Source organism: Mesoplodon mirus (assembly GCF_964341445.2).
Source record: "Mesoplodon mirus genome assembly, chromosome: 3".
Taxonomy (NCBI): Eukaryota; Metazoa; Chordata; class Mammalia; order Artiodactyla; family Ziphiidae; genus Mesoplodon; species Mesoplodon mirus.
The window spans coordinates 120,289,075-120,309,799 of NC_138978.1; the positions used below are offsets into that span (position 1 = coordinate 120,289,075).

General features: G+C 50.3%; 2 protein-coding genes across 6 annotated transcripts in view; both read left to right on the top strand.

Annotated features, from left to right (window-relative positions):
* Nucleotides 1–17,257, top strand: part of LOC309801299 (solute carrier family 25 member 44) — a 44,942-nt gene extending 27,685 nt beyond the window's left edge. For 3 of the 5 annotated variants that reach the window (XM_082615967.1, XM_082615966.1, XM_082615970.1), the window contains 4 exons: nucleotides 12,875–12,980; nucleotides 13,730–13,830; nucleotides 15,050–15,245; nucleotides 16,747–17,257. In XM_082615967.1, the coding sequence (XP_082472093.1) occupies nucleotides 12,875–12,980; nucleotides 13,730–13,830; nucleotides 15,050–15,245; nucleotides 16,747–16,800 (457 nt within the window). In that variant the 3' untranslated portion in view covers nucleotides 16,801–17,257. The remainder of the gene's footprint in view (nucleotides 1–12,874; nucleotides 12,981–13,729; nucleotides 13,831–15,049; nucleotides 15,246–16,746) is intronic. The other 2 variants (XM_082615968.1, XM_082615971.1) reach the window with 1 other exon arrangement.
* Nucleotides 17,258–17,381: 124 nt separating this feature from the next.
* Nucleotides 17,382–20,016, top strand: BGLAP (bone gamma-carboxyglutamate protein). Its single transcript, XM_082615972.1, has 4 exons — nucleotides 17,382–19,035; nucleotides 19,269–19,307; nucleotides 19,512–19,581; nucleotides 19,735–20,016. Exons 1-4 carry the CDS (start codon nucleotides 18,972–18,974, stop codon nucleotides 19,862–19,864), a joined length of 303 nt encoding a protein of 100 aa, XP_082472098.1. The 5' UTR covers nucleotides 17,382–18,971; the 3' UTR covers nucleotides 19,865–20,016.
* The last annotated feature ends 709 nt before the right edge of the window (nucleotides 20,017–20,725 follow it).

Consider the following 20,725-nt stretch of genomic DNA (forward strand, 5'->3'; position numbering starts at 1 on the left):
TTATTTATTTTTATTTAGTTGTGCTGGCTCTTGCAGCAGGCAGGCTCCTTAGTTGTGGCTTGAGGGCTCCTTAGTTGTGGCATGTGGGCTGCTTTGTTGTGGCAGGCAGGCTCCTTAGTTGCAGCTTGCCAGCTCCTTAGTTGCGACACACGGGCTCCTGAGTTGTGGCGTGCATGTGGGATCTAGTTCCCTGACCAGGGATTGAACCCAGGCCCCCTGCATTGGAAGTGTGGAGTCTTAACCACTGAGCCACCAGGGAAGTCCCTCATTGCACATTTTCTAATTGGGTTATTTGTCGTTTTATTGTTAACTTGTAAGAATTCTAATTTTGAGAAGTCCAATTTAGATTACGTATTAATTTTATTTATTTAGGTTAAAAATTGAGAAGAGTTTTTTCTTTGGTTGCTTGAGCTTTTAGTGTCATATTTAAGAAAACATTGTGTAATGCAAGGTCACGAAGATTTACAGCTATATTTTCTTCTATATAGTTTTAGCTCTTACATTTAGGTTTTTGATCCATTTTGAGTTAGTTTTTGTATGATATAAGAAAGAGGTCCAATTTCATTTTTTTACATACGGGCATCGTCATTTAATTTTATGTACTTTGTAATTTTCCTTACCATTTCCTCTTTAACCCAATGGTTATTTAGTAGTATGTCATTTGGTTTCCAGACATGTAATTTTTAAAAAGTTTTCCTTTTATTGCAATTTCTAATTTTATAGCATTATGGTGAAATAACACAGTTTGTGTGATGCTGATTTTTTTGGGAATTTTTGTCACTGGCTCTATATGGCTAAGTCTATGGGCAATTTTTGTCAGTGTTCCATGTACCCTTGAAAAGAGTGCAGTTTCTGTTTCTTGGGTATAAAATTCTATACTTATTTATTAGTTTGAGCTTTTAAATTTTATTATTAAAATATTTTAGGAATTCCCTGGCAGTCCAGTGGTTAGGACTCCATGCTTCCACTGCAGGGGGCACGGGTTTGATCCCTGGTCCGGGAACTAAGATCCCGCATGCCACAAGGCGTGGCCAAAGTGTGTATATATATATATATATATATATTTTTTTTTTTTTTTATATGCTCATTTAAAAAATCTTGATTGAGCCATTCTTTTTTAAAATCTCCCATCACAGTTGTTTATATCTATTTTCCCCATAGTCTATCTTTGTTGCATTATATAGAGAGGTTATTATTTTTACTAGATGCAAGGGAGTTTATTATTCTAAGAGAAATGGAAAGCCATTGATGTTTTTTAAGTCGTGACTGATCTTTTTTTTTTTTTCCGTGTGTGAGAGATGGCTCTCCACTGGCTTAAAAATCTGTTTATTTGAAATGCTCTGAATACAGTGACTGGTCTTTAAAAGGTACTCTGACTGCTGTGCAGATGATCGATTGTTGGTAGGATTCTTTTAAGGTCTTTCTAGGCTTCTAGACTCTGATTTTTTTGAGACCCCAGCCCACATCATGACAAATTTATTTATTTATTTAAATTTATTTATTACTTATTTTTGGCCGTGTTGGGTCTTCATTGTTGCGTGCGGGCTTTCTCTGATTGTGGCGAGCAGGGGCTACTCTTCGTTGTGGTGCACAGGCTTCTCATTGGGGTGGCTTCTCGTTGCAGAGCACAGGCTCTAGGGCATGCGGGCTTCAGTAGTTGTGGCATGCAGGCTCAGTATTTGTGGCTCGCAGGCTCTAGAGCAGAGGCTCTGTAGTTGTGCATGGGCCTAGTTGCCCACAGCGTGTGGGATCTTCCTGGACCAGGGTTCAAACCTGTGTCCCCCGCACTGGCAGGTGGATTCTTAACCGCTGGACCACCAGGGAAGTCTGACAAATATATTTAAAAAGCATCTAGTATCTTGACTGCGGTGGTGGTTACACATGTGATAAAGGTACACAGGGGCTTCCCTGGTGGCGCAGTGGATAAGAATCCACCTGCCAATGCAGGGGACACAGGTTTGGTCCCTGGTCCGGGAAGATCCCACATGCTGCGGAGCAGCTAAGCCCGTTGCCTCAACTACTGAACCTGCGCTCTAGAGCCCGTGAGCCACAACTACTGAAGCCCATGTGCCTAGAGCCCGTGCTCCGCAACAAGAGAAGCCACCACAATGAGCAGCCCACGCACCACAATGGAGAGTAGCCCTTGCTCGCTGCAACTAGAGAAAGCCCGGGCGCAGCAACGAAGGCCTAACGCAGCCAAAAATAAATTAAAAAAAAAAAAAGATGTACACACACAAACAAATGTATGTGTAACTGTTGAAATCTGAATGAGTTCTGTGGATTATACCAGTGTCAGCTTCTTGGTTTTGATATTGTTCTATAGTTGTGTAAGATGTTAATAACATCGGGGAGGATATATTTCTTTGCAGCTTCGTACAAATCTATAATTATTTCAAAAAAGTTTACATACAAAAAATATTCATCGTAGCTCCATGTTCAATGGAAAATAGTTGAAAACCACGAAAAATGTCCACTATTTGAAGAATGTGGTTACGTAAATATAATAACTATCTAATAAAATACTATGGGGACTTCCTTGGTGGCGCATTGGTTAAGAATCCGCCTGCCAATTGAGGGGACACGGGTTTGATCCCTGGTCTGGGAAGATCCCACATGCCGCGGAGCAACTAAGCCTGTGTGCCACAACTGCTGAGCCTGTGCTCTAGAGATCACGAGCCACAACTACTGAGCCCACGCGCCCTGAAGCCCATGCTCTGCAACAAGAGAAGCCACTGCAATGAGAAGTCTGCGCACCGCAAGGAAGAGTAGCCCACACTCGCCACAACTAGAGAAAGCCCACGTGCAGTGAAGACCCAACACAACCAAAAATAAATATAAATAAATGTATTTTTTAAAAAGGCTAAAAAAGAATGGATTGGAGGGGAAGATGAGGGAAAGGGGAACTCCAAGAGGATGCTGACTCTTCATGATGGTGGTTTAGTGGAGGGTTTTACCATCTACTGAGATGGGGAAGAAACACTCCCCGCTGAGGGCTGGGGGAGAGAAATGGGTCTGGGGTTGGAAATCAAGACATCTGTTTGGATAGGTTCAGTTGGAGATGCAAGGCAGCCACACTTCTGTTTCACAGCTCTTTTGCTCCCTCATCCTTCCAGCCCACCGACTGTCAAACCGAACTTCAGTATCCTGTCTGCACTCCTCTGCCCCTATGCTCAGCCTCCGAGCAGCACTGTAGAGTCTCACCCATGGTGGAAAATGGTGCCTCCACAAAGTCATGTTCTTGGAATTCATGTGGGCCCTCAGTGAGCACATGATCCTCGTGTCTCCAGCCAGTTCTCTTGCCCTTCTCCACAGTAGCTATTCAAAATCTTCATCATGTCCCTCAGGCCCTTCCCCTGCTCTGCTCCCGGGACCCTCTCAGTGAAAATGACCCCAACACCTGGTTCATAGAGAGAATTGAGACCACCAGGCAGGAGTTTATACATTTACAAATTTGCCTGAGAGATGCCCAATCTTGCATCCTCCTAGCGACCTCCCCATCAATTTCCTTCCCTTTACATCCCAGGTTGTGGCTTTGGGTCTTTGCATTCTCAGGTTCTAGTTCTCCATCTCCAGTTATTTCCTCAGCTTAGGGCAATTTGCCACCATTCCCCTAAAACCTTCCTTTCAAGGTCACTAATAACTCTTTGTTGCTAAATATTTTGGATATTTTTTCATCTTTAACCTACTTGCTTTCCTTGCAGCATTTGACTGTTAACCACTTCCCTGTCCTTGATATTTCTCTCTTGGCTTGCAACCCCATTCTCTGTCCCTTTGCCTCACTAATTGCTCCTTCTTGGGCTCTTCTTTCTCCACTTGTCCCTTAAATGTGTGAGTATTGCCCTTTCCTTACTTCACCTACACATGTTCATGATCACATCCCATTTGATATCTTGCTGCTGCTGAAAGTCCTTTGTGACTGTTCATTGCTCCTTACCATGGCTTCCAAGGCCCCACATGTTCTAGCCCCTGCCTACTTCTTGTTCCCCTCTCTAACTATACTTGGTCATACTAACCTCCTCATTTCCTAGAATGTCAAGAGCTTTCTCACCTCAGGGCATTTGCACTTGTTGTTTGCTCTGCCAGAAATGGTTTTCCTCCATCTCTTCCCTGACCTTCTCTAAAGCCACCTTTCTCCCCTGGTTATTCTTTATCATGGCACTTTATTTTATTCCTTCATAGCACTTATCACAGTGTATAGTTCTACTGTCTGCCTGTTTGTTTGTGGTCTATCTTCCCCACATAAAACGTAAGGTCCTTGAGGACAGGATCTTATCTGTCTTGTTCACCACTCTCTACTCATTGCTTATTATGGTGCCTGGCACATAGTAGATATTCAGTTAATAGTTTTGGAATAAATGAGGGTTCCCAAGCCACATCTTCCTCCTGAGCTTCAGACCTTGATCTCTAACAGTCTACTACTAGAAATCTCCACTTGGTGTCCCTCAGAACCATTAAGTTCAGCAAAACAGGATTTCTCCTCCCTCTGTGGTCCCAAACTTGGTTGAAGATACCACCATCTACTCATTCTCTAGGCCAGAGATTTGGGAGTCCTCATTGACCCCTTACTTCCAGTCAGCCACCAAGCCCTGTTGGTTCCAGCCTGTATCCTCAGTGTCCTCTCCATCCTTGTGCAAATGCTTTAGTTCAGGCCCTCACTATCTCTTATACGATTGTTGCACCAGCTTCCAAAATGGCCCTCCAGCTTCAGTCCTGCCCCCTCCAGTCTACAGCTCAGATTTGAGCATGTCTTTCTCCTGCTTAATTGGCTCAGGGTTGCTTCCAGAATCAAATGTCAGCTCCTTAGCTTAGTGTAAAAGGCCATTAACTCCTTGGCCCCTCCTGTCTCTCTAGCCATGATCAGGGCCATGGGTATGCAGCATATGCACACTTGTGTGCAGGTGCAAACACACACGCACATAAGCTCTTCTGCATTGAGTGCTGCACTGTCCCCCCACCCTTGCCACCTGCTCTTTCCACTTACTGCTTCTCCTCGCTAGAACAGCCTTCCCCTCATTTGGTTAAGTAGGAACTTATGGCTGGTTTCCACATAGAAAGGGCTCAGTAAAATGTCTTGTATGAATACAGACTTTTAAAATGTATTCAAATACTTGACCCTCTCCCAAGTCATTAGAAGTCCTCAATCCCAAAGACCAAGTATTTATAGCGAGGACAGGAATCTTTACATAGTAAAAGCTAGTTTATTCACATGTCATTTATCCAAACGGATATTTTAAACTGCAGGTTGGTTTTCCCTACAGCTCAGCATATTTTTCACATTCATGTTAGCTTAACTAGGGGGGCAAATTATATGATGCACTCCAGAGTGACTGGAAGATTATTGGCCTCGCTGGGCTATCAGATCTCACAGACCCACACCCTGTCTTCAGTTAGGCTGTCTTCCTTTCATTCAACCGGCTGACGCAAAGACGCCTGAATCTGTCCTTTCTCAGGCTTCAGAACATAGAAACGTGGCCTTGTTGGAACTTACCATTTGCGACCTCTCCCTTGTCCTCTGAAAATGAAGGATTCTTTTCTGTCCTTACAGCCTCCCGGACCTTCTGAGAAACAGCTATTCTCTTAAAGCAAGCAGATGAGGCTTGCTATGTTTTGTTATAAATCAGGACCCGCCAAGAGAGGCAGTTGGTTAGAGTTGGTGTTGGTTGGGCCCCAGTTGGAGTTAGCACTGGGGCACCTGTGGCACCAGGCAGCTGTGCCACATGTGTTGTCAGTGCCGGGGGGCTGAAGGGAGTGAGAGGTGATTCACAGTTCCTACGTTCTTAGATGCCAGACTGGTCCAGTGCCTGTCCTGGTCCAGTCTTGCAGCCTGGGATGTGCTGCAGAGTGTGATTTGTGTAAACTGACTTAAAGCCTACGTCTGACAGTGACCAAGGAAGGAGAGCTGATTGCATTTGTACGTGAACTGGTAGAGTTTTAAACTAGTGGCAGAGACTGTTGGTGTTCATAGGAAACAGTTTTTCACAGGAAAAAGAGTGGTTTGATATATAAAATGTTCCGATTAAATAAGTGTTTCAGAAATATCTCACCCTCTTTGAATGTGCAGATGATGCGTGCTGCTGGCAGTGATTAGTTTCTGAAGTGTGGGTATGACTCACCAGACTGTGGTGTGCGACTTCAGCCCCATCATGCTGAGTCTCTCTTCTTTGTGTGTTTCCAGACCATGTACCTTGCTCTATCCCCACTGTGTCTGCCTTGCTCAAGTCGGCAATCACCTCAGCTGTGCCTCCTGAGTCTACCCTCACACAGCAGCCAGAGGGAGCTTCTAACATACAAATATGATCTTGTCCCACCCCTGCTTAAAACCCTTTTCTAGCTCTTCCCATCATGATACGGTCTGGACTCTATATGTGTCTGGCCTACCAGCCTGCAGACTGTGTGTCTTGGAGGCCAAGGCACCTGATCCAGAGCAGGTGGTTCCACCATGTCCCAACTCTGTGACCTTGGACAAGCTTCTCTCTGCCTCAGCATTCGCATCTGAAAAATGGGCATGGTGATTATAGACCCTACTTCATAGAGTTATCGTGAGGACTAAGTGAGTTACTCCATATAGAATGCTTAGAACAGTGCCTGGTTCTAGTCAGTGCTCAGTACACATTTCTTGCTATTACATCTTCATACACAGGCATGCCTGTGCACTCTTCAGCTGCGCTGCCAGGGCCTTCTGTCCTCTGACCAACTCCTGCTGCTCTCATAGGTCTCAGACGTTGCTTCCTCCAGGGAGCCCTTGTTGGTTGCATCACTTGCAAATATTTTCTCCCAGTTCGTAGGTTATCTTTTCATTTTATACAAGCTTTGCTGTGCAAAAGCTTGTAAGTTTGATTAGGTCCCATTTGTTTATTTTTGCTTTGATTTCTATTGCCTTGGGAGGCTGGCCTAAGAAAACATGGGTACAATTTATGTCAGAGAATGTTTTGCCTGTGTTTTCTTCTAGGAGTTTTACAGTGTCAGGTCTTATATTTTAAGTCTTTAAGCCATTTTGAGTTTATTTTTGTGTATGGTGTGAGGGAATGTTCTAACTTAATTGATTTACATGTGGCTGACTGACCTCTTATTTTCATCAAGGAACACTTCTGTTTTCTTTTCCCCCTCTTGCTTTCTCAGTCCTGGGACTGAGAAGGGGGGGGAGGGGGAAAGACCAAACAGAGAAACCCCTTCCCTCCCCTCTCCTCCCTTCCCTTTTCTCTTTCTTTTTTTAAAATAAATAAATAAATTTATTTATTTATTTTTGGCTGTGTTGGGTCTTTGTTGCTGTGCACGGGCTTTCTTTAGTTGCGGCAAGTGAGGGCTACTCTTCTTTGCAGTGCATGGGCTTCTCATTGCAGTGGCTTTTCTTGTTGCAGAACAAGGGCTCTAGGGTGCGCAGGCTTCAGTAGTTGTGGCTCGCAGGCTCTAGAGGGCTCAGTAGGGCGCACGGGCTTAGTTGCTCCACAGCATATGGGATCTTCCCTGACCAGGGCTCGAACCCGTGTCCCCTGCATCGGCAGGCGGATTCTTAACGCCTGCTCCACCAGGGAAGTCCGAGAAACATTTCTTAATGAAACAGGGCAGCTGTACAGGTGGTGGTTGGAGGGTGGAGAGCATGAATTTCTGTCACTGCGCTCCCCAGCTTCTACCCGTCTTGGTCTGTCTTTGGCCTCCACTCCTTTACTGGTCGGAAACGCCAGTTCTCACCCGCCCTCTGGCGGACAGTCTGTGGAACATGCATTCAGTTGGGCAGCAAGCCGGTTACCATGGAGAAGGAAGGCAAGCCAGGGCTTCCTTAGCACTAGTACACGTGTTTACTTGTCTGTGCCTCTGTCTTTCCATTCCTACACAATTTATCTGCGTATATAAACTGACAGATTGACTAGCCACCAGAGTTTGATTCTGGCCTTAAGTACTTTAAGTTAAACTTGTGTGATAACTCAGTTTACAATGAGTTTTTAGTGCAGTAAAAGACGTGTTTTATCAGTGAATTCAAAAACAGTGATGGTATCTCAGATATTGCACAAGAAGTATTTAAGAGAAAAAATAGGTTAAAATCAGTTAATGTAGTCATCTCTGTTTTGAAGCAGTAAATGCAGCTTTTGAAAGTTACTTTCGGGAGGGAGACGCAAGAGGGAAGAGATATGGGAACATGTGTATTTGTATAACTGATTCACTTTGTTATAAAGCAGAAACTAACACACCATTGTAAAGCAATTATACTCCAATAAAGATGTAAAAAAAAAAAGTTACTGTCATTGATGACAAATGTGGTCCTTTTTGTGGGACCACAGTGTAGCCTTTTCTTTGTAGTGGGGGCCAATGGGTTCTTCCTGCATATGCAGTTGCAACCAAGATGCATTTACTCAGCCCCTGCCTTCTGCAGACTTCTTAACCCTGGGAAGCCAAGTTACTGACTGTGTTCTACACTTCTCAGGGGGTGGTGAGGACTGTTCCTTTGAGAATAGTAATAATAATTGTAGCTAACATGGAGCATTTCCGGGTGTGCTCTGCACTGTATTAAGTATTTATATATGTAACCTCATTTCATCCTCACAGTAATTTTGTGACTTATGGATAGTTATCTCCATTTGACAAAGGAGGAAACTGATGCTTATAAAGGTAAAGAAGTTGTCCAGGATCACTCAGCTGATGAGGGGTAGAGGTAGGATTTGAACCTAGGCAAAAGGACAGGCAGTCTTTAGAGCCATACACTTACCCAGCACAAAGCTGGATGGCCCCTTGCATACCCTTGGAAGGCCGAGGCCAGGAGACCGACTGTTCCAGCAGAGGGCAAAGGGGGGCTTGGCAGAGAGGCCATTGGGGATGCTCTGTGAAGAGGACTGCTCTGTCCAAGTAGCCCAGGCCCTGGTACCCTGGGGTCCAGGGTAGGGGAGGTGGCTGGGAGTGGACCAAGCCTGAGGCCAGGCAGCTCAGGTCTCAGCCCCAGTCGCCTGGCCTACAGCATGTCTTGAGTGTGCTATGTATCTAACACTGTTCTGGGTACCCTGGAAATCCCAGCGCCATTGCAGATGGCGTCCCTAGCCACAAAGATACTAGAGTTTACATGAGAAGATAAAAGTTGACATTTGGAGGGGGTGGCAATGAATGTTTTCTAAAATGCATCACTTTACCGTTTCTCGGTGAATGTATGTTTTCGGGAAATTCACAAGGGCATTCACAGCATTCCCAAGTCTGCATTGTCTCTCAAGAAGGGAATCCCTGGGGGCTGGGAGGGGAGAGGGAATTGCATGAAGGTGATCAAAAGATACAAACTTCCAGTTATAAATAAGTACTAGGGATGTAACGTACAACTTGATGACTACAGTTAACACTGCTGTATGGTATATGTGAAAGCTGTTAAGAAAGTAGATCCTATGAGTTCTCATAACAAGGAAAATCCTTTTTTTTCTTTTCTTTCTTTTTTTTGGTTTCTATTTGAGATGATGGATATTAACTAAACTTACTGTGGTAATCATTTACCAATATATGTAAGTCAAATCATTATGCTGTATGCCTTAAACTTACAGGGTGCTGTATGTCAATTATGTCTCAATGAAACTAGAAGAAAAGAAACCTAAATGACCATTGATAGATGAATGGATAAAGAAGATGTGGTAAATATATACAATGGAATATTACTCAGCCATAAAAAGAAATGAAACTGAGTAATTTGTAGAGATATGGATGGACGTAGAGTCTGTCATATAGAGTGAAGTAAGTCAGAAAGAGAAAAACTAATATATATTAATGCATATGTGTGGAATCTAGAAAAAGGGTACAGATGAATATATTTGCAGGGCAGGAATAGAAACGCAGGCATACAGAACGGACGTGTGGACACAGTGGGGGAAGGGGAGGGTAGGATGAATTGGGAGATTAGGTTTGACATAAGTACACTACCATGTGTAAAATAGACAGCTAGTGGGAACCCCGCTGTAGAGCACAGGGAGCTCAACTCAGTGCTCTGTGATGACCTAGATGGGTGGGATGGGGGGGGAGGGAGGTCCAAGAGGGAGGGGATATATGTATACATATAGCTGATTGACTTCACTGTACAGCAGAAACTAACACAACATTGTAAAGCAATTATACTCCAATAAAAAAAAGCAAAGAAAAGAAATCACTTTTCTCCTGGCCTCCAACCTGGCTGTTCTCCCTCCATGTCCTTGGAGCATATGTTTCCCATCTTGTGTGTTTGTAACAGTGTGCATGTTTCTGGGTCCTTCACTTTCACTGAAGTCTCAGACCCCAAAGGGGACACCAGAAGAGTTGACGAGCAGCACCAGTGGGCAGAATTATCCTCACCCCTTCCCTGGGCCCTGTCTGCTGCCAGCCGCCTGAACTGGGTGGAGATGCACCCAGCTCAGATGTGCCTGGCGAGTGGGCTGGGAGGAGGAACAGGATCTCCCGTGTTTGAGCCAAACCCATTTCAAGCCACAATTACCCGGTTTCAATTCCAGCTGTGCTTTGTCAGGTGTCATGTATCCCTCCACATTCCTCCATGTAGCCACATGGCTGCGTGGCTCGTGGGGTCAGCAGCAAAACAACAAGATGTCTGGGGCTCTGCTGCGGGTTGAAATGATACCTGTCATCTTTGTATTGTCCTTTTGGTACCTAGGTTTAGCCTCCAAGGGGTACTGATATCGAATGTGTACCCTCAGAAGGATGAGAGACTGTCACCCTTACCCAGAGGTGTGCCGGTAGGTGCGTACAGCCAGCTCTCCTGAAATAAAGCCCTGGCTTGCAGTGTTTGCCAGTTTCTGAGGTGTAAATACTCCTAAGCTCACCAGCATAGCATCACTACACACAGTAGAGAAGAGATGGGCAGCAGCACACCTGTTGCCACAGATCGAGACCATAGATGGAAACAGCTTCCAGAGCAGAGTAAAATGTGTAGAATGATTAGGAAGTCATATGTTTTGAGCAGTTAGTATCTTTTTTTTAAATACATTTATTTATTTTATTTATTTATTTTTGGCTGCGTTGGGTCTTCGTTGCTGCGTGCGGGATTTCTCTAGTTGCGGCGAGCGGGGGCTAGTCTTCGTTGCGGTGCGCGGGCTTCTCATTGCGGTGGCTTCTCTTGTTGCGGAGCACAGGCTCTAGGTGCGCGGGCTTCAGTAGTTGTGGCATGTGGGCTCAGTAGTTGTGGCTCGCGGGCTCTAGAGCGCAGGCTCAGTAGTTGTGGCACATGGGCTTAGTTGCTCCGCGGCATGTAGGATCTTCCCGGACCAGGGCTCAAACCCATGTCCCCTGCATTGGCAGGCGGATTCTTAACCGCTGCTCCACCAGGGAAGTCCCGGTACCTTTGTTTTTAATATAATTTATTGTAACTTTGTATAATTTAATTTTCAGTAATGGCTGTGTTTAACAACTGGCTCACAGATTTCCTGGAAGTTTAACAGTTATCTCTTGCAAGCCACTGTAAGCTGGCCTCAGCACACCACTGCTCTCACACTGCACCTGTTTCAGAAGACATTGTTTTGGGGGTAGGAATTAGTCCAGGAGGCCCAAAGAGCCATGAGAAAGGGAGGACCCAGTAGTGACTCCCTGGGAGTGGTGGGGGCTATGCATGGGGTTCCAGGTACCTAAGCCCCTGTTTGTCCAGAGCCCAGCAGCCTGGCCTACATGGCTGAGGGGTATCTGGGCCCATAGCGAAGCGTCAGGGTGGGTTTTTTGTGTTCCAGGACTCCTCCTCAGACACTTTTTGCAGGTCCCTTGAACATTGCTTCATCAGAGAGGGCTTCACCAACCACCTCCACACTTAGAGGTGATCCCCATGGTACATCCTCTCAGCCCCATGACCCCGGTCCTTTTCCTTCCAGGCACTCTCCACAAGTAATCTTCTCCACATTCACGTGTGAATTTCTGTGTTTGCTGCCATCTCTTCCTCTACTGGAAGCTCTAGGAGGGCCGTGCCAGTCTCACTGACCCGGAGCACCCAGCACATAGCAGGTGCCCAGTGAACACTTGTGGAGGGGAAGGGCCTGAGAGAGCAGGCTGAGAGACACACACAAAAACGAGGAGGGAGAGGAGACAGCCATTTACCTTATTTGAGTTTCTTTTTCCAAGAAGAACAAGCCGTTGGGAGTGTACTGGGTACCCTTTGACCTTTCCAGCTACAAGGGGTGTATCTGCTGCCAAGTGACAGAGACCTGATTTTAAATGGCGTGAATAATAAGAGAAATCCATTAGCTCACTAGCAAGAAGCCCCAAGGTAGGGTTGCTCCAGGTGGGTGTTTTCAGCAGCTTGACGATGTTCTCAGGGACCCAGGTTCTTTCCCTCTTTCTGCTCTGCCTCCTTAGGGTAGAAACTCTGCGCTCAGACCAGGCCCTCCATGCTTGCCGGGAGCTAGAGGCACCACCTGAATATAGTCATGCCCTACAAACGTCAGTTCCTTCCTGTGTGGCTCTTTTTAGGAGTAAGGAAACCTCTCCCAGAGACCACATGTCCTGTCCTAATGCAGCCCTGCAAGGGGACTAGGATGACCAGAGATTCTCAAAGTGGAGCGCCCAGACCGGTAGCACCAGCATCACCTTGGAGCTTGTTCAAAACGGAGGGGGTGGGGCCCAGCGATCTGGGTTTTAACAAGCTCTCCTGGTGATTTGGTGCTTGGTAAGGTCAAGTTTAAGAACCACGGCTGGCCTAATTGTGACCCACCCTTCAGAGGGTGAACTCAACTGGGGCTCTGCTGAGAGGAAGTGGGGAGACTGGTGGGGCTGAGCCATCCTCAGAGACTGGAGCTGCAGATGAGACACTTTGCATCCACTGCCTTTAACCAACGCCATGAAGGAGACAAGGCTCAGAGTCCTGTGACGAGGGGCAGGGCTGCCCAGGCAAGAGCCTATGGCTCTGAACCCCGCAACCTTTGCCTTCTCTCCTTCCCCCCAGCTACCAGAGGTTCACTGACTGTTACAAGTGCTTCTACCAGTTGCAGCCTGAGACGACACAACGCACCTATGACAAGTTTGTGAGTCAGTTGCGGACGTCTATCCAGGTGAGCGGCAAGAAGCCCGGCAGGCACTATTGGCTCGGGTCCTGCCTCCAGATCGTCAGCCCCCTGAAGGCAGGGACCCTGCCCTCAGCCCCTCTCTACCCTCAGTTCCCAAAACTGTCCTCTGTGCTCCCAGGCTGCAGTGGCCATCATCCGTTCCCTCCAAATGACAGGGGTGTCTTGAATGCCCCTCCTCTCATTGCACTGTGTTGTAATTGAGTTTCTAGTTGTCCCACCTGACCTTGTGAGCTCAGCGAGGGCACGCCTGGGTCTACTCCTCTGTGTTTCTCCAGCACCTGGTGCAAAGCCTGGCACAGAGGAGGCATTTAGCAAATTGTTGAATTCATTGGAACTGCATACCGGAGGAGATACAGAAAAGGACAGGATTCCATTCCTGTCTTTACGTGATGCCTCTTGGGAGTTTAACTTCCGTGCTGTCACACTCCAGGATGGGCTTCGTTAAGCGTCAGAATGTATGTGTGCTGTCCGCAAAGGGTGCTCAGCTGTGGGGACAACAGCAGGGATGCAGCCTTCAGAGATGATGTGCAGGAGGAGAGGCTTGCTGCAGGCTCTTTTTAAACGTATTCTATTTTATACTTTATTTTCTTAATTATAAAAGTCACATGTAGAAAAGTTGGAATGTTTGTATAAAGACAGAACTTAAATTAGCTAAAATTTTACTAAGTGCCGTTAGTAGTTCAGCATATGGAGTTGTCTGGTATTACTATAGCTCTTTCCTCTTTTCTCTTCAGGAGGAAATCTCTGAAATCAAAGCGGAGGGAAACCTGGAAGCTGTCCTGAATGCGCTGGATGTGATTGTGGAAGGAAGCAAGGACTGCGAGCAGCCGGCTTGGTGAGAAGGGTGATGCCTGCCCCCCAGCACGGACAGGTGGAGAGGACCAACACCAAACAGTGACCCAGAACAGAGAGACAAATGCATAGCCCCTCTGGGGGAGGAGAGCTGGGGGCAAGCGCATGTAGTCCAGGGGGTTGAGGTGACCAGGATGAGAGATATCTTCCCGGGGAGCTCATTTCAGGACCCATCTGGCCTGCAAGAGAGAGGGTAGAGGGAGTGGGATGAGGCACAATAGTGAGGTTTGGAGTCTTATGTCGATTACTCTGGCCCAGGCATCTGGTTTTTATTCGTTTGTTCATTCAACAAACACTTAGAAGGCACTTACTATACGCCTAATACTGTTGTAGATGCCAGAGATTCAGCAGTGACTAAGGCACGAAAGACCTTCTCTACCGGGGCTGTCATTCCAGTGGGCAGCCCTGCTGCCAGGTTGTTCTGGGCAGGATGGAGAAGGAGGCCCTGGGGACAGGAGTGGAGAGTTGAGGCCACCGAGGTGGCGAGCGGCCTGAGCTCCTGCCTCCTGCCTCCATTCCCTGCCTGAGTAGAATCCTAGGTCAGGAGGAGTAAAAACCGTTTTTGTGCTTTTCAGTTTGCTAATGCTTTGTGACATTCATAACTTAAGAGAATTAACTTTTATAACTGAGAAAGAATTTTTAAAGAACCTACAGTGGCTTCTACCCCACTGCCCATCAGAACTGGCCTGTCTCCTCACTCTGGGCACTCAGAACCCCCTAAACTCTTGCCTCCTCAGACCTGTCTTTCCTTTATCTTCTCACATTAGCCAGCCAGGGCCTCTTGGGGTCTGGGCCTGCTCTCAGGCCGCCACCATCCCCCATCTCTCCAGCTCACAGTCCCGTGGTGTGGATGCACCAGCAAGGCACATGGTCACAAGGACCGAGGAAATCATCTCCAGCCCTGGAGGTTTACAGCTGGAGGGAGTGTCTGTGGATGAGGAGGAGGGCTAAGGTGCGGGTTGGTGAGAAGAGGAGAGATGGGTTTCTGGGAGCTGAAGCTAAGGGACAAGGGGTTAGCGTCCCCTCAGGAGCAGGAGCCGTGCGGTTGGGTCTTGGGAGTGAGAGGGACCGCAGGAGAGGCCTCGAGAGCCAGCCAGCTGGAGGCTGAAGGTGGGAATGCCACTGGCTGGGTTTGGAAGGAGAAGCCTTACTCCACACAACGACTCCCTGTCCTCACCCCTGCGCCCTCTGCGGCCCTGCAGGCGCCCTAGTGGGATCCCAGAGAAGGACCTGCGCAGCACTGTGGTGCCCTACTTTCTGCAGCAGCGGGACGCCCTGCAGCGCCGTGTGCAGAAACAGGAGGCTGAGAACAGGCAGCTGGCAGATGCCGTCCTGGCCGGGCGCAGGCAGGTGGAGGAGCTGCAGCTGCAGGGCCAGGCCCGGCAGCAGGCCTGGCAGGTGAGTGTCCCGGCCCTGCCCTCAGGCACGTGCTCCCCTGCTGCAGCCCAGGAGAAAATGGGCCCAGGGAGGGCAAGTGACTTGCCATGGGATGGCTCCTCCATGTCAGGGTCAGGGTTAATCCTCTGTAGCTATGGTGGTTCTACTGCACGTGACCACTGCCCAGTACCTTTAAAATGTGTACAGCAGAATGACTTCTAGAGCCGTCAACATACCTAAGACATATCCTCCATGCAACAAATACGGGCCCTTTGAGGGTGAACTCAATTTCTGAAAGTGGCCCACAGTCACTTGGGGCCAAGTTGGTGAATAAGGGGGAAGAGTAGTCAGGCTGGGTGACACAGTTAGCACATGCGGCTACGGAGCGATGAGGTGGATTTTCTCGCCGGCTCAAAATGTAGTTCCAAAAGAGGGTTTCTAGTGGGGCTTGAACGGTGGCCCAGCACTGGGTTCTCCTCATCATTTAGGTGTCCAACTTATGTTTACCTGTGGCCACTCGACAGCTCCCTTCCTGGGGCAGACCCTCCTATTCCCGAGGGGAATAAGTCCCCAGACCCATGGCTCTCAGGTCCCCTGGTCTTCTTCCCAAGACCAGTCAGGGGCAATCTGAAGGCCCTGCCCCAACCTCAGCAAGGCCCCAAGCCTCAAGGAGGCGACAGCAGGAGAGAGGCTGGTGCCTTGCTCTGATTCCTCTTATCTTCACCCCTCAGCCTCCTGCTGTAACACACTGGCCCTGGGGGTGTGTAGTGTAGTGCAGTGGCCCAGGCTCTACACAGCAGACACCCAGGTGGTATAACCGAGGCCTCCGCCTAGCACCGTCTCCTGGGACAGGTTCCATAGTTGAGAGTTGTGTCTCGGGGCTGCCTTGCTGAGTCCTCTGGCTGCTCTGCTATTGGCGCTTCATCACCATGAGGCCAAGGGTCACTCCCCTGTCTAGGCTTTGGCTTCCAAATTGGCCAAATAGTGATCCCCGACGCCCTGCCAGCTCTGACATTCAGTGCTTCTATTTTAAGAGGAAGAAGGAAGCCCCCTGCTCTTATAGCCACACCTCTCCCATTACAGCTACAGATGCTAACCATTGTTTGAAGTGGGTCAGCTGGATTGAGTGTTCAGTGCTGAGCCCTGTGTGGGCTCAAAGAGCCCTTTTTCACTACAATTCCCATGTCTGTAGCCCAGCTGAAAGTCCACTTAGTTTAAGAAAGTTTTTCTGCTACAAATCTCCGGTGAGGTCAGAGGATCAGGGGACACTTAAGGGGCCCTTTTTGAAAATCGGCTCTGCTCTGGGGAGGCCCAGCCTAGGTGGCCATGGCACCCAGCCTGCCATAAACAACTGCTGAGTGGGGCGGATTTCCTAATATGCCCTGCTGGGCCTGTGATATGAGTTACAGACCCCTTCCTTATCATCCTGGGGGAAACCCAGGCCTGGAGTCAAGGACAGTGGAGGGAAAGGGTTTGGATTTTCTCATCTCCCAGTCTGTCTGTTCTCTCTCATTGATGTCAGGCTCTACACAGAGAACAGAAGGAGCTGGTGGCCGTGCTGAGGGAGCCTGAGTGAGGAGGAGAGGACCCGGCCCAGGAGCAGAGGGCAGTCAAGGTCAAGGGCCTGTGGTCCAGGATGCTGGGCCTGAGTGAGCTGCCTCCGAGAACAGTCCCTAAGCAGTGATGGAATTTGCCGGAGAAGGAGGCCTCAGCTGTGTCCACTGCCATTGTGCCTCTGGGGCTCCCTTGGGATCAAAAACACACACTACCTTCAGATTCCTCCCTGTTTTCTTCTAACTTTAGGAATCTTGGCCAGCTCCCGCCCTGGGAATTAGGCACCATGCTTCCTCTCCTTTAGGTTCAGGCCAACCCCCCACCCTACCCCCACCACACATATCGCCTATTCCTGAGCCCTCCCTAGGACCTGGCTTGGGGAATCTGTATTCAGTTTCCACTGATTGCCCCCTTGCTGGCCAGCCCAAGGGCCCTTGCCATGTTCTCCCCACATCCACAAATAAACTTCCTCCACTACACTGTAATCTGTGAGGATGCTCCCTCTGCCTGGCCTCTCCCAGGACTCTCCTGGGCCAAGATCCCACCCTGGACTCCAGAGTCCTGGCTCCAATCGAGGCCCCAGTTGCAGGGCTCTGAGAGCCTCCAGGCTGGGGTGGGTTGGTGGGGGGTGTATCTGACCATCATGTATGGAAGGGCAGTGAAGCCCCTTGTCACAGAAACCAGGAGCCTTCGGTTCCCTGAGGCCAGGACAAGCTGCCGGGGGGGGGGGGTGTCGCTCTGTCCAGCTGCGCCTGCCCTTCTCTTTGCCTTAGGTTGATTCTGAGAGGCTCTATGGTGGGCCTCCCTAGGTGTTTGTTTGCGCCTGGTGAGTGCTCGAACATGGAGCAAGTGGGCCCTCCAAATGGCTGGGACTTTGTCTTCTGGCTTCTCACAACCCCCTCTTCCCCAGCCAGGGCCACAGGGCATCAGGAGTGACTTAGCCAAAGGCAGGGTGGGTGTTTCCTCCAGACTGGAGGGTGAAGGAGGTGGGTATGGGTGGGGGCAGAACTTTCTTCCCTGGCAAGGGCTTCACCCTAACTCTGTAGAGAGAGGCCTGGTTGGGTCTGTCTAGGAACAGCGGGGACACTCGGGAAGATGGCAGAGTGGTCCCTGATCATCAATCCCACCCCCCATATTGAGCCTAGCGGCTCCTCCCTCCTCCTGGACACACCCGAACATCTAGCCACCGGCCGCGGGGTGGAGGCAGCAGTGCTTCGTCTGGCAGGTCTCCACCTGGTGAGTGGGTGGTGGGTGAGGACACCCTCCCTCTTCTCCAGGCTGAGCTGAAGCAGAAGTGGCTTTCAGGTGTGGGGTGGGGCTTTTCAGGCTGGATGTTCTGCCCCTCAGAGGACAGGTCCCCAGGGTTGTTGGCAGTGGGGAGGCTGTGAGGGCAGGAAAAGGATCGGGGCGGGGCGGTCAGGAGCTCAGAGGTGCGAGGGGCATGGGGAAGGGGGTTCCCACCTCAGTGCCCACCTGGCCAGTCGCAGACAGAAGGGCTGTCCTTACCTCACACCTGGCCACACCTGTGTTGGCTTTTGGCTCTTGGCCCTATGCTGCCCCAACCCCTTCCCCCGTCCCGAGGCTCAGGGCCTGAGCAGAGTCGAGCCGCCCCCATGCCAGGCCTGCTGTTGAGGTCTCTCCGGGCCAGGGGCCCTCGGGGTGAATGAGGGCATTGGCCCTCCCTCCCTGAGTTTGGCTCCTGCCCACAGGGCTGACAGTGGAAATCAGCCTGTGGGAGGCTGTAGCCCAGCTCTGTGCGAATCTATTTTGGACCTCTGGGCCCCCCTTCCTCTCTAGGCTCCCCACCCCTACCCCTCGCGGTCTGCCCCGCTGGTGCTCAAACTGAGACTGGGGCTCCGAGGGAGAATGAGTAGGCGCTGGGGGACCTGGGGCGACCCCCTTGAGGAGGGGCTGGGGACCTTGTCTGGAGGCTGGCAGTCTTGGACTGAGGCCCATCTTCCTCCATCACTCCCAGGGGCCTGCCCAGGCAGCCGCAGCTCTAACCACAACATCCTTTGGGGTTTGGCCTAGGCGGATGACCACCAAATAGCCCTGGTAGATTCCCCCAAGACCCGCCCGCACCCTTGCCTCTGGGGCACAGCCCAGAGAGTATAAAACAGCGCTGGAGGCTGGGAGGGGCAGACCAGCTGAGTCCTGAGCAGCAGCCCTAGCGCAGCTGCTGACAGACACACCATGAGGCCCCTCATGTTCCTCGCCCTACTGGCCCTGGCCACACTCTGCCTCGCTGGCTGGGCAGGTGAGTGCCCCTACCCCTGCCCCAGCCCGCGGGAGCTGTGAGGGGAAAGCACCTTGGCCTCACCTCTCCTCACCCCTTCCACTGGCAGTCCCTATTGGCAGTCTAACCACCTTTCTGTGGGCTCAGTCCATTTGCCCCCACTGCTGTCCTTGTGGAGGGAGAGGAGGGGAGAGGGGAGGAGAGGGAGAGCCCTAGAGATGAGCAGGGGTGAACTGGGCTCCTTTTTCTTGCAGATGCAAAGCCTAGAGATGAGGAGTCTGGCAAAGGTGCAGGTATGAGGCAGGGCCTGATGGGAAGCTGTGCCCTGTATCACTCAATGGTGCTGCCCACTCCCAGCACCCCTGTCTCGCCCTGGTCCCCTCAGTCCCATTCTCCCCTCCTGCCCCCTCCCATCTGGCTCTCAGGAAGGCCAGCCTACTCCCCACCTTGTCCACCCAAACTCCGAGTCACCTGACCCCTGACCCTCTGCTCCACAGCCTTTGTGTCCAAGCAGGAGGGCAGCGAGGTGGTGAAGAGACTCAGGCGCTACCTGGATCATGGGCTAGGGTGAGAGAAAAGGAGGTGCTGGGCCAGGGCCCTGCATCTCCAGGATGGGCTGGGAGGAGCGGCCGCTGTGGGAGGACTCTGGAGCCCCAAGTGCAGTGGGAGGAGGGGTGGGCATTTTGCATGGAGGCTGATGCCAGTGTGTTGGGCTCTCAGAACCCCAGCCCCCTACCCAGATCCTCTGGAGCCCAGGAGGGAGGTGTGTGAGCTCAACCCTGCCTGTGACGAGCTGGCTGACCACATTGGCTTCCGGGAGACCTATCAGCGCTTCTACGGCACAGTCTAGAGCTCTCAGCCCTGCCGGCCTGGCTGGCAGCCCCCAGCTCTGGCTCCTCTCCGGGACCCCTTCCCCCTCCCCTCACCCTGACCTCCCTGCCTGGCAAGTGTGAGATCCCAGCAGCTGGGAGCATCATCCCAGCTGCTCCAGAATAAACTCCGGAAGAGGAACTGGTGGGGCTGTGATTCTTTGTCCATCTATGGAGTGTGAGGAGGAGGTGTTGGGAGGATGGGGAGTGGAGAGGAGGTTTTACCTTTTTCAGTCCCAGAAAGTGCTTCCCAAAATCTGTTGTTGAGTTATTTATTTATCCCTGCCTCAGTCCAGAAGCATTGAAGGTGGCTTCCTAAAGTCTAAATAGGGTTCTCCTCTCTAGCCCAGCACCCTCCCCCACCTCAACCCACTGCCCCATCTGTGACACACCCAAATAGACCAGATCCCAAAGGCCTGGACGCCTGGAGTACACGGCTGTGACCAGGACAGACGGCCTCATCACCACAGGCAAAGAGCTTCCGGTAGATGGTACTGCCTGGTTTGGGGGTGGGGGCAGTAGCGGGCCTCCCGGCCTGGTTAATAAGCATTCAGGATGGGCCTGGGTTAGTCATGTTAGTTCTCGCCTGGGCTGAGCAGAAGCTCCAGGAGCACCAGAGGTGGGACCAGTTGAAAGGGCCCAACACCCCATCCCAGCCTTCGAAGGAGGGTGGGGCAACTCCAGCCTGGACACTTGCACCTCCCTTCTCAGACCCTCAGCACTTCCCCCAGCCCCATCAAGAGCACCCTCCCTGACCCTCCTACTCTCTACCAGCCCCCCAGCCCCTCTCCTCTCCTCTGCCTTCTGATCTCCGCACTCCCTCCTCAGCCACTCCTCTTGGT

Bases quoted from the DNA above. Each gene is read 5' to 3' on its own strand.
- BGLAP (XM_082615972.1), top strand. From the start codon at position 18,972: ATGAGGCCCCTCATGTTCCTCGCCCTACTGGCCCTGGCCACACTCTGC. The intron at 19,036-19,268 runs GTGAGTGCCCCT...TTTTTCTTGCAG, and splicing joins CTGCCTCGCTGGCTGGGCAG to ATGCAAAGCCTAGAGATGAG. The intron at 19,582-19,734 runs GTGAGAGAAAAG...TTGGGCTCTCAG, and splicing joins TACCTGGATCATGGGCTAGG to AACCCCAGCCCCCTACCCAG.